Source organism: Sebastes fasciatus, chromosome 6 (genome assembly GCF_043250625.1).
Source record: "Sebastes fasciatus isolate fSebFas1 chromosome 6, fSebFas1.pri, whole genome shotgun sequence".
NCBI lineage: Eukaryota > Metazoa > Chordata > Actinopteri > Perciformes > Sebastidae > Sebastes > Sebastes fasciatus.
The window spans coordinates 29,650,382-29,663,135 of record NC_133800.1 but is presented as its reverse complement, the minus strand read 5'-3'; the positions used below and the strand labels follow the sequence as shown (position 1 = coordinate 29,663,135).

General features: G+C 36.7%; 3 protein-coding genes across 6 annotated transcripts in view; 1 reads left to right on the top strand and 2 right to left on the bottom strand.

Annotated features, from left to right (window-relative positions):
- The window catches only part of gldc (glycine dehydrogenase (decarboxylating)), a 26,259-nt gene extending 25,698 nt beyond the window's left edge, over positions 1 to 561 (bottom strand). For both annotated transcript variants that reach the window (XR_012594328.1, XM_074639124.1), the window contains exon 1: positions 437 to 561. The gene's annotated coding sequence lies outside the window, so the exon portion shown is untranslated. The remainder of the gene's footprint in view (positions 1 to 436) is intronic.
- The window catches only part of mboat4 (membrane bound O-acyltransferase domain containing 4), a 3,864-nt gene extending 746 nt beyond the window's left edge, over positions 1 to 3,118 (top strand). The window contains exons 2-3 of one of the 2 annotated variants that reach the window (XM_074639125.1): positions 433 to 657; positions 2,035 to 3,118. In XM_074639125.1, coding sequence (XP_074495226.1) covers positions 433 to 657; positions 2,035 to 2,980 — 1,171 coding nt within the window. In that variant the 3' untranslated portion in view covers positions 2,981 to 3,118. Of the gene's footprint in view, positions 1 to 432; positions 658 to 2,034 lie in introns of those variants that run through there. The other variant, XM_074639126.1, reaches the window with a different exon arrangement.
- coq2 (coenzyme Q2 4-hydroxybenzoate polyprenyltransferase) lies at positions 2,596 to 11,170 on the bottom strand. 2 transcript variants are annotated; one of them, XM_074639129.1, is made up of 9 exons: positions 11,026 to 11,170; positions 9,151 to 9,536; positions 7,786 to 7,952; positions 7,253 to 7,374; positions 6,596 to 6,681; positions 6,353 to 6,486; positions 5,343 to 5,531; positions 4,952 to 5,111; positions 2,596 to 2,730 (listed from the first exon to the last, which is right to left on the bottom strand). In XM_074639129.1, exons 2-8 carry the CDS (start codon positions 9,479 to 9,481, stop codon positions 4,998 to 5,000), a joined length of 1,143 nt encoding a protein of 380 aa, XP_074495230.1. In that variant the 5' UTR covers positions 9,482 to 9,536; positions 11,026 to 11,170; the 3' UTR covers positions 2,596 to 2,730; positions 4,952 to 4,997. The 2 variants fall into 2 exon arrangements, with proteins under 2 accessions (XP_074495230.1, XP_074495229.1); XM_074639128.1 differs by lacking the exon at positions 2,596 to 2,730 and having other exon boundaries at positions 4,844 to 5,111.
- Between the last annotated feature and the right edge of the window lie 1,584 nt (positions 11,171 to 12,754).

The window sequence follows — 12,754 nt, the reverse complement described above, 5'->3', positions numbered from 1 at the left end:
AGAGAAAAACAGAAAATCCTCATTTTGGAGAAGCTGCAACCAGAGAATTGTTGGCATTTTTGCTTAGAAAATGGTCTAAATGTTTATTCAAAAATCAAATATATATATTTCTTTGCACTATTTGTATTGTTTGACACTTGACTTGTATACAGACTATTTATTTATTATTTTATTGTTGGTCTTTGGAGCTTTTTATATATATTTATATATAAGCCTATTTTTTCCACATACTTGTGTACATAACAGTCCAGTCTATTCTTTACCTTTATTTGTCCAGCTTTGTTGTCTTTGTTCCAGGCTATTATTTCTATTTCTGTCTAAGTACATTAAGTGAGATGCAAAAAGTCTAATTCCCTGTATGTGCACACGTACGTGGCAAATAAATCTGATTCTGAAAACAGTCTGAATGTCAACATGAATTTCTATCTTCAGGTACCTGTTTGTTTCTGTCGGAGGATGCGTCCTGGCTGTCGTCACGATGGGCATCTACAGCTCGCTTCTCTTCACCTCCACCGTCGTCTTTATTCTGCTCGTGTGCTCCGTGGATCCCAGCTGTGTCCACGTCTGGGTGTTTGGTATCCAGATGTTGTGGCAAACCTTCTGGCACCTGCTTATACAGTACAGGGAATACTACCTGCATGAGCCTGTCAGCATCAGGTACTAATCCTTAATCAGTTCATCGGTATGTAAACTGGCATCTGAATGACTGACACATGAAAAGACCAAAACAAACAATGAACTGATCCTTCCAACAATATTTCTCTGTTCCATGGAGCTCCATTGTTGTACAGGAACTACTAAAACAACATCAATGACCCACATTGTTGCACTAGGTGATATTTTTTAGTTTATTTTTCATTAATCCCACATATATTGTCCTACCACTACTAATACTCACCAGTGCACCAAAAATGCACTACTTTTATAAATTATACAGTCTTTTCTTTTTTATTGTTTCTTGTCTTCAGTAGGAACCAATGATCACGGAGTGACACAGACAAGCTCTCAAAAGTCTGAAACTACCGAGACAGGCTAACACATTGTTGGTTTTGGTCTTATCATTTGATTTGTTGACAATAACAAAAAATTGGAATAATACCTGTCTTGTACTTTAAAGGTACAGTGTGTAAGATTTGGCAGGATCTAGTGGTGTGGTTGCAGATTGCAACTGAGTTCCCCTCCGCAGTACCACGGTTTTGCAATCTGTGGCTCACGTTGCCGCAGTTTCACAAGTGTGTTGGAGAACTATTGAAACTAATGAACACTAATGAAAACAGTTATGAATATTATATTACATTTCTGCTAATAGATCCCCCAAAATGTTACACACTGTTCCTTTAAAATGCATACTTGGAAACATATTACACATAACAGAGAGCAACTGCTTAGTCTTAATACATTTGTCTGACTAATAAACTTAATGAGTGGAAGTCCGATAAGATGGATACCCACCTTCTGAATATTGCATGAATACAGAAAGATAAAATAAATAAATAAATAAATAAAAACATTATCGGCTATTTGAAACCGAATGCGTACCAAAAATTACTTTTGGGGAAATACCTTAGAGCTAAAACATGCTGAAAATGGATTTCCTTTTAGAATTAAACCATTTGTTTTCCGCCAACTGGAAAACTGCTGTTGAATTTGACAAAACAATCTCCCCTCAAGGTCCATTTAGTATAGCTGTCCGGGAGCTTTCGACCATACCACACTGTCCTCATCAGCAGAGGGAGTTTGCTCGTAGATGTTCAAGCTGTCCATGATTCTGAGCACCTCTAGGACTTATCATCCATGTTGGCTTTTTGTCAGAAATTGTCAGCTGCTGTTTCCAAGAATCAAGTTTGTGATATGATTGAAAGCTCCAGAACAGCTACTAAATGGACCTTAAGCCAACTCCGTTTTTTCCAAGTGCTGTTTCCACTGTTAGGCTGTTATGCTCTGGGTAAAAACATGAAATGCAATCAAATACTTAAACATTTATTCCTCTTTCAGACAAATGTGTCATGAAATTAACAACTCTTCCATTCTCAGATTGTTTTTGGCAGTGTCCACATTGATGCTGCTCACTCAGAGAATCACCTCGGTGTCCATGGACCTCCAGGAGGAACGAGTCCTGCTAACATTTAAATCCAAAAGGGAGGCTTGTGTGATGCTTCTCCCTCTCATCAGCTACATCCTCAATTTCACCACACTGCTCGGTGGGCCTTTGTGCTCCTACAGCCGATTTGTTTCCTCAATGGTTGGGATCAGCCTTAACACTCCACCGAATCCACTGGGTGTAGTCTTCCTAAAGTTGATGCAGGTGTTATTGCTGGAATGGGTAAGGTATTGTCTTGTCCATTTTCTGAAACACAACCCGTATGATCCATCCAACTCTATGATTCTCTATGGCGTCCTGTGGGTTTGGAGTCTGGCGGTGGTTTTGAGGATCCAATATTATTCTCACTGGAAGGTCAGTGAATGCCTCAATAACGCAGCTGGGTTTGGCTTTTGGGAAAAGTCACCAGGAGACTCCCCAGACTGGAGCAGACTATCCGATGGAGATTTCTGGACCATCGAAGCGTCGAGCCGTATGTCAGAGTTTGCCCGACGATGGAACGCCACAACAGCTTCATGGTTGCGTAGGCTGGTTTATATAAGGTGCAAACGTTTCCCGTTGTTCATGACTTTTAGTTTCTCACTGTGGTGGCACGGCTGTCATTTAGGTCACTTTGTGGGAATTTGGACCTGGGCGGCAACAGTGAAAGCAGATTATCATATACACAGGTACTTGCACCCAAAACTGTCGTCAACATGGCGGAAAATATACACCTGTTTAAGCTGGATGAACACTCAAATGATTGTTGCTTGTATTGTTATAGCAATAGAATTCAGAAACATGTCTGGTCTTAGACTTTTGTCTCTAGCACACATAGGTCTGTTTCCACTTTTTAATATAATTCTGCTCTTTATTTTATTAAAACACAACACAGATTAGTAATTAGGCTTGAACGATTTTGAAAAATATCTAATTGGGATTATTTTGACTGATATTGCGATTGCAATATGATTTGCAATATTACATAATTATTCTCATTTTCATTGAAAAACATTAAAATAATTAGGATGTGATTTTTGCGGGGATCTGTACCAAACTAAGATGTTTTCTTAAGTCTGTAGAATATTATGTTTAGACCAGGACATCTCTGCAGCAACGACAATATTTAATTTAAAATGGTATTTTGACACACATTTCGCATTCAACAAATATGCTCCCTCACCGTGTCATAAGATAAGATATTCCTTTATTAGTCACCACAGTGGAGAAATTTGCATTTGAGAGAGCAGCTTCAGAACTCTGCAAGTCTGTGCAGCTTTTAGCATTATTCATCACATTGTTTGGATTGTGCAACCTGCACCTATACTGTTAAGGTGTGCAAGCGTGACTGGTCATAAAAAACTGTCAGATAAAATAATTGGCAGTGGTTTCCATCAAACAAGTTCAGGCACAACAAGTGTCCCCATTTTCCCCGCATGAAAAGACTGACCTAAAATGAACCAGTAACTCATGTAGAAAGTAAAACTAAAGACCCAGATATTAAACTTAATGCTTAATGCAGCTTTGAGGTGTATTTAGCAACTAAAACAGCACATGTTACAATTTCCACAATTATGCATGTTTAATGTGACCAAATGTTGCAGATTTTTGTGTGTATGTGTGTCGCCACTAGAGGTCTACTTAGCAGCACTTGAACATAGAAGTGAATTATGCAGTGGAAACTGCTTATATGAATCAAAAAGCTTGGGGCAGAATCATTCCTATACAAATGCTTTTTAAATAATTTGCTTATAGCAATCAAATAGTCCGCTTACAGTGTTTATTTTGGGTCTTTTCATACGTGATGAAATATGGGGAAAAATTATAGATTTTATATTTTATTTTTATATTGTGCAATGATAGCCAACAGTTTATTTTCAGGCCTGTTAAAAATTTAGAAATGCACTGAAACCACCGCCAAGCTGGGGCTTAGTAGCCTATTTGCACTACTGACATTACTGCATTTGTAAATAGCACAATACTGTTTTTAGGCTATAGCCTAATTAAAATTTAAACTACAGTAAGTATTATAATACATTTTTAATTATACACAGTACAGTGTACAGTAATTTGAAAAGGTTTTGAAACAGTCAGTAAAATTCAGTAAATAGCAAAGCTGTTTTTTTCATTACTTTATATTCATATAATAAATATACAAATATCAATTAGGTGGTAACCTGCATGAGAAATAAAGAAATATATATATATATATTTTTTTATAATAATAATCATTCGCTAATTTGAACCAGACAAACGTGATCACTATAAGAGGTTTCCACTGTTTCTGTACCAGGAGGCGTTTTATTTATTAATTTAATCTCAACAATATTCATTGAAAGTGAATTTTTAAATCTGTAAATGTTGTTTCTTGAGCAAAGAAAAGTATCCACTAACTTTATTGTGTGGGTTGAAATCGTAGTGTAAATGTACTTTAGATAAGAAGCCATTCGGTTTTCATCATTGCCATATTCTAAAGAAATATAGTCTGTTTAGCTGGGAAAATGTCATCAAATACAAAAACGTCTGACAAACAGAGCAACCCCAAGTTGCTCCTCGGGTGCTTTACAGCAGCCCACTGCTCCTAAATGCTTAGGATGGGTTAAATGCAGAGGTCACATTTCATGTATGTACCTGTATATATATGATGATTGTAATAAAGTTTAAGTTTTTTTTAAATTGTATCATTTTGATTGTTCTAGGATGTCTAACAACATCAGGTAAAGGGACCGCCGATGAAAACTAGCCACTAAGTTAACTCGGGTACATTTACATGTGTTTGAATATTGATTTATGCACATTGTCCCTTTTCAAAATAAAGAAAATAAATTAAATTAAAATGAATAAAAATAATATTTGCTCTGCTTATCTCACTTATCTGACTGGTTCGTTCCTCATCTTGCAGCAAAGCCTCTCTTCATTATTTCAACAAGTTGCCAGTAACAATGCCCATAAATAACAACACTCCAAGGTTCCTGTTTGAGACAAACTTCTTCCAGCAGTCCTCTGGTTTGTTAATGTCCAATGTGTATATCTAAAAGAGAGGAGAGTAAATAGCATGTTTTAATGGTAAACCCATGTTTGAGACCTATGATAATAACTAAAAACCTGTTACTGACTTAAAGGTTAAATGGTGTTATTAATTACACATTTACATCACCAATTCACTCAGTTGAATATCATGTCAATATGAAAAGAAACTGTGCTATTATGTACTGTAATAATCAACCCTTCAGACTACACTGTACAAGAACACGTTCCTCACCTGATGCGTTAGGTGAATGGCCACTGTGGACAGCACAGCGTAGTAAGGGAGAGTCTGTCCAGCATTGACTCCAGCTACAACCAATCCTGACATCATGGCCACCGTGAAGCCACTTAGCCATGGTTTGGTTTGCTCCTGGAACCTCAGCGCCGTAGATTTGACTCCTACCTTCATGTCGTCCTCCTTATCCTTGTTATCAAAGAAAGAACAGAGTCTCAATCAATATTTTCCTACTTTAAAATGTAGGGCATTAAGATTTTGTTCTACTCCACCTATGGTTTATGGCGCTTTCACAAGCCATAGTCTGTTTGGTCAGTCCAAATCAGAGTGAAATTTATACTTTTGGTTCATTTTATATGTAGCCTGGTTCAGTGTCATGGTGCACAAATTAAAGCGGACCAAATTTTAAAAAATAATTTGCTGAGAGCTGCCACCTCTATTAAGGGAATCGCGGATTTTGGAAGTGTTTTCGCTTTGACTTGGCACTGATCTACTGTGCGCACAAATCCCTTCTCCTCCAGTTTATCTAGAATGACTTTATAAACGTCACTATTTTTCTGGACTTTATTTAGCATATTCTGTATGTTCTCTTCGGCCCAGATGTCAAGCAAACATCGGACTTCTGCAGAGGTCCAGGTCAGTCCTCTCCGACTCACGTTAACCTGTCGTTTACCTGTGTCCATCTCAACAAATGCCAGCACATACCATGCAGTCTGCGTTTTGGTTCGCTTGGAAACAGTCCGAGACAACGGTCTTGACCCTGTTGTTTTGGTCCGCACTAGAGTATGATTACTGTGTTCACAACTGCTCATAAGAACCACACCAGGGGTTGAATCACACCAGAGTTTGATTAAAACGGACTAAATGTTGGCTTGTGAAAGTGCACTTACAGTAAACATGAGTGAACAATTTATTTTTCTAAATGTGAGCACCTGAGAATTCAATCAAATAAGCGCTTTATAGAAAACATAAATAAGAACTACGGAGATCTGTGGAGCCCCCTACTTCACCTGATGTGCATATATTGTGTCATATATCAGCGTCCACATCACTCCTGCGAAATACAGCGGGAGGCATACGGACCAATCACAGTAGCCCTTGACAGCGGACCAGCCAAGCAGCGCCCCCCAGTTGAAGGTGAGGCCTGAACAGAAGTAAAAGAAGGAAGATGAGACCAACTTTAGTTTTGCTGATGGAAAGACGTATTCATTTTAGATGTAAAACACCACAGGAGATTCTTATAGAGTACATACCCAACACAAACTGTGGCCAAAAAGTGATCCTCTTCATCAGCGGGTAGGAGATGACGAGAGATAATGAGGCAGCACCCAAAGCTATGCTGTGAAGAGCATTATGAAAACAGAGTCAAACAATGTTGCGCCATTAAATATATAAACAACTTTGCATTTGTTTCTTTATAAATTTTGGCAAGGAAAAACTGGCATGGCCATTTCAAAGGGGTCCCTTGACCTCTGACCTCAAGATATGTGAATGAAAATGGTTTCTATGGGTACCCACAAGTCTGCCCTTTACAGACATGCCCACAGTTAAGAAGGGATCTCTTCATGGCCAGTATGAACAGGGAGAATGATTACAGCAGGCACAACTTCTTTCAATCTACATATGGGCACCTAATTATTGTTATAAGACGGACTTGAAAAAATGTGAACCTATCCTTCAAGTACCATTATTGTACTTATTTCTTTTTGCCATGAGTGGCCTCAGGGGGTATTAAACCCCAATACAAGGCAACATTACCCATGCTTTAACTGTGGGACAGCACAAGAAATAAAGCCCAAAGTGTTTTTTGTCTGACCTACACACTTTGATATTTGTTCCATCTTCCCTGTTGTTCTTTTTAAAACGCATCACTATCCAGATCTAATGAAAACATGAAGATCACTGGGTACCTGTAATAGTTGAGGCACAAGAGAATCCCAAGTCCCACAGAAAGCTGCCCTGCTAAGAAGACTAGTGCCTGCTTCCGAGAAATCTCTCCTGACGCAATTGGTCGAGTGGCCGTCCTGGCCACCTGCACAAAAACATCATCACTTTCAATCAGACAGTGCAGAAATCATATCAGGAATGTATACTTCTAGCTGTAATGTGGTAGAAAGGAGGGTGTTATTGGTTGTGACTATGTGAGTGATGGCGATGCAAGCACAGCTACATACCATTAACAGCATTTTATTGGGTATTATGGCTTTGTAAACACAGTATTTATAGTTATCAACATGTATGATTTCTACAAAAGAAAACACATTATTAAAAACTGCAGTAAATGAGATTGCTAAGGAAATATCGAGCTGAATAAAAATGGAGCTGACAGGGAAAAGCATAAAATCAGAGCTACATTGTGCGGGAGTTATCATAATAAGTTTGACCAAAAGCCACCTGTTACTCTCAGCTAATATGTGAATGGCTATATATTAGTTTCATATACCTTTTTGTCAAAGTCTTTATCCCACATGTCATTGATGGTGCAGCCCGCTCCTCTCATCACCAGAGCACCTGTACCAAACAAGGTGAGCATGCCCAGATGTGGGAGGCATCCGGGGTCGGAAGCCAGAGCAATGCTCCATGTACACGGGAGGTAGAGCAGCCATGTCCCTGCAATACACAAACACACCATCACTCAAGTGAACTAAACAAGAGATCAGCATTAAAATATAAGCAGGAGATTTTGACACATGTTGAGGATCCCTTACACAAGGCATTTTACTCTCAGCAACTTGCCTGGTGCTGCCAAAACAGACTGTGTTAGGTCAATGTGTGTGTATGTTTCTGAAAACATTTATGATTAAAACCAACAACTGTGCTCGGACCTTTTGGTTGAACTTCAAGCTGCAGATGCAGACTGACTAAAGTAAAGAGATCTAAATTTAGTTAACTTGATTTAAGGATCGGTACGCGGTATTGGCCGATGCCCAGGTATCACTATCGGTATATAGACTGAAAAAGTTAGATTGTGCATCCCTAGCAAATACCACCTTTAATATGAACTTTTAGAAATAGTCTTTGAAAATGCAGCTGAAAGTCAAGTTCATCTTTTAAGACTGTCTATCTTAGTGTTTCCCAAACTTTTTTTTCTGGGGACCCACTTTTTAGAAATGACAAACCGTCGCATAAATGCATAAATGAACGTTCCTGAAGATTTTTACTGCCATTTCCAGTAAACCAGCAATTTCGAGGAGATATAACTTTGAGAAATCACAACTTAATTTTATGCACGTGCTATTGAAAACATACACATGTTATATACTTTATAAATGAGACCAAATAAATGCATTTAGGTGGAGTTAACAGGCTATCTCATTATATTTATTTACTCTCTTCAGTAAAACAAATATAATGTACGCGAGAATTTCATATCAGATTCAATGTTATAAGTAGGCTACAATTACTAGACCAATACAAACATTCAGGCTCCCTCATGCAGATATATATACAGTATGTCAAATAAAAGACTTGAAGAAATTCTGAAATTGTATCTAATAAAACCTTAATAAAATCTCCTGTGACCCAGTGGGGTTGCGACCCAGTCCTCGGAAATGACTGGGCTATCTTAAGCTCTTTCAAGGATAGACTATTATATTCCTATAAAGTTGATTATTACACAGTTATGGGGAAAAAAGGTCCCAAAAATGCAGATTTGACAATATTCCAAGCATCTGCACTAAAACTAATGCTGAACCAATCCCAATATTGCCTTATAAACTATTTATATTATGTCCATACAAGCAGTCTCTCAATAAAATCATTTTACAAACATACACTAATAGATGTGATGTAAAATTAATGTACTAACCAATGGGTTTGTCCAGCCTAATCAATCGGAGGTATGGTTGGATAGATGCTGGAGCTGAACTCACAACTGTAGCAGCTGATAAACTGAATGATCTTCTTCCATACTGCTGTGTTTCACATAGTCTGAGTGATGGGCGGATAGCACTCTGGCTGTAAAACACTCTTCTCAACACACTGGAATCTGAGTGGAGACTCACATCTCTCGTCCTCCCTCCTCCTTCAGTGTGAAGGAAGTTGTTCGACAGGGAGCAAAGACAGGAGTAAGAAGCTCCATGATGAATCCTCCTCAGGGTATTCAGAGTTAACCGGCTGGTCAGCTTGGCTGGGAACATGGTGTTCCTCTGAGGTCAGACGTTATCTTTTTTTTTTCCTCAGAAAATGTCACCCCTGAACACACAAATAAAAACAAACATACAATGGTTTGTCAATGGCTTTTTCACATAGGAGGACTGGTTTGCTGCAACAAGCATTCCTTTTGTGTTGGAGTGAATCAGCTGCACAAAGACAGATGTGTCAGAGAACCGTGTCCCATTTAGCTGTTTTAATGTGTGTAGCTGCAACATGAAGTATTATAACAGTCTGTCTGGTTATATTAGCTGTTTGCTGATAGATTGATAGATAGATAGATAGATAGATAGATAGATAGATAGATAGAAACTTTATTGATCCCGAGGAAAATTCAAGATTCCAGCATCACAGTTCCATAGTGCAAAAACATGTTCGTAAAAAGGCAGTAAAAAAGTTAGTAGTACAAAGTACAAAAAAATCTACCAGATATAAAAATACAAGGAGATGAAGAAAGCTGTTAAACGTGAATATAGTGCAGGGTAACAGCTGTGATACAGGACTATTAAAAAAGTGAATATAGTGCAGAAGAGACTGTTAAAAAGTGAATATAGTGCAGAAGAGACTATTAAAAAGTGAATATAGTGCAGAAGAGACTATTAAAAAGTGAATATAGTGCAGAAGAGACTGTTAAAAAGTGAATATAGTGCAGAAGAGACTATTAAAAAGTGAATATAGTGCAGAAGAGACTGTTATAAAATGTGGATATAGTGCAGAAGAGACTATTAAAAAGTGAATATAGTGCAGAAGAGACTATTAAAAATTAATATAGTGCAGAAGAGACTGTTATAAAATGTGGATATAGTGCAGAAGAGACTATTAAAAAGTGAGTATAGTGCAGAAGAGACTGTTATAAAATGTGGATATAGTGCAGAAGAGACTATTAAAAAGTGAATATAGTGCAGAAGAGACTATTAAAAAAGTGAATATAGTGCAGAAGAGACTATTAAAAAGTGAATATAGTGCAGAAGAGACTATTAAAAAAGTGAATATAGTGCAGAAGAGACTATTAAAAAGTGAATATAGTGCAGAAGAGACTATTAAAAAAGTGAATATAGTGCAGAAGAGACTATTAAAAATGTGGATATAGTGCAGAAGAGACTGTTATAAAATGTGAATATAGTGCAGAAGAGACTGTTATAAAATGTGAATACAGTGCAGAAGAGACTATTAAAAAGTGAATATAGTGCAGAAGAGACTATTAAAAATGTGGATATAGTGCAGAAGAGACTGTTATAAAATGTGAATATAGTGCAGAAGAGACTATTAAAAATGAGTATAGTGCATTATTATCTGAAAGTAAGTAGACAAAATCAGACTGAAAACTGCACACACTAGCTAATATTACTGTCATGCACTCAATACTGAAGTTATAATGAGTGTTAGTTGCAAACCAACTCTGCTGTTAACTCTAGCTTCAGTTTGTTTGTTTTTTTGTTAGCTTAAATTAGCTAATTTAAACAACCAATTACTATCAAAGTTAACTTGTTTAAACCGAATAGAGTGTGAGGTAAAGGTGAAACAAACTTACACTGTAGTTTTCATTAGAGAAACTATAAGATTCAGAGGAGACTAGCCACTGAACAGATGGGTCAATGTGGGTCAATACCATGGATGGAGAACATGCAGAGCTGCTCCACTGCTGTTACTTCATGTTATGGTCCGCCCGATTATTGCTCCGGGTGGAAAGAATGTCAGTACCCGGAACCAATGACAGCCGGAACGACTAACATCAGTCGGTACATCTGGTTCAGAAAATCACAAGAATTAAGGTTAACACGGCCACAATGAGACAAAGCCAATATCTTTGAATTACAATTTATTATATACTATATAAACATTTATTTTCTTGGAAGTTTGTCCGGGGTGTTGTCAAAGTTTTGCTAATTATTATTTTTTTTTATTGAAGATAATTAATTTACAAACATTAAGGCGTTGTAATCTAAACTCAATACTTCTAACATACAAGGCACAATTGGATAGGAAATATAACTTAAATTATAAAAAAATAATATAATAACAAAAATAAAAGAGAGTAGAAAATAATTAAAGGAACAAAAAAAGAAATGCAAAAATAAATAAATAATAATAAGACTGGACTCTTCCATAGTAGCTCTAGGGGTCATCATTATATATGTTCAGTTCGTCATAAGCTCTGAGGAGACACTTTGCATGTTGTCCTTTCATTAGTCTTAAAGCAGTGAGATTATTGTCCACAAGGTCCCTTTTGAAAATATATGAGTTTCATTTTCCTCCATTTGGATGCATGGATGACAAAATTTGCCAGCAGTATCAGATTGTTTAATATCAAGTCACTCTTAATGTCCTTCATGTTAATACCAAACACAATATTTTCTCTTGTGAGAGGGGCAAGTAGTTGGATTTTGGTTGACAGCCAGTCCTGCAAATCTTCCCAGAATGCCGCAGAATATATACAGTGGAAAAACAGATGATCAGTAGTTTCAATCTGTCTCACAAAAGTTGCAGTTATTTTTTATTTTGGTAAATGTGTTCATGTTTATACCACTAGGTGTGCTGTAATCAATTTCAAAGTAGCATTTCATAGCTCAGTTTATGACTTGCTAATAAGTATATTATAATTAATATGAAACATTATTAGACATACAACAAATTAATAGGATATTTTGAAAAGGGATGGTGTTACTTTAAACTGGCATAGTAGAGGAATCTAAGTACTTCCGGTCAAATGTGTCTCTGATTTCACAGTTAAAGCACGAATGTTTGGTGTGTATGTCTGCTTTTATTTTCAAATACCTAATAATGTTAATAAAATATGAAACGCATCAATAATTAAGTAATAAAACATAGCAAGTTAATAAGGATTAACTTATCTTTTGTGTAAATTACAAAAAATAGGGCTCATATTTTTAGATTATTTCGGTTTTTCTTTTTATTTCATTTTTTTTCATTTCATGTAAAATACAAAAAACAATAAAATAAAAAATAAAGAAAAAGAGAATGATCATACCAATAAGTGGACAGTCAGAAACAAGTAGTATTTACATACAATGAAAAGCATAAGAGAAATAAATTGTCAACACTTGATGCCTTGATCTCTTTTTTCTTTTTTTTATTGTATTATCTTTTCATTAGCAACTATGGGATTGTCACAATCTAATTTCGTTTATACTAAACAATGATAATAAAGGGCTTGAATCTTGAATCTATTTTATTTTGAAGGCTAAGCAACTTTCGGGCGGAAGTGAAGTAAAAATCCATTAATGTTTTTTCGGTTCCAC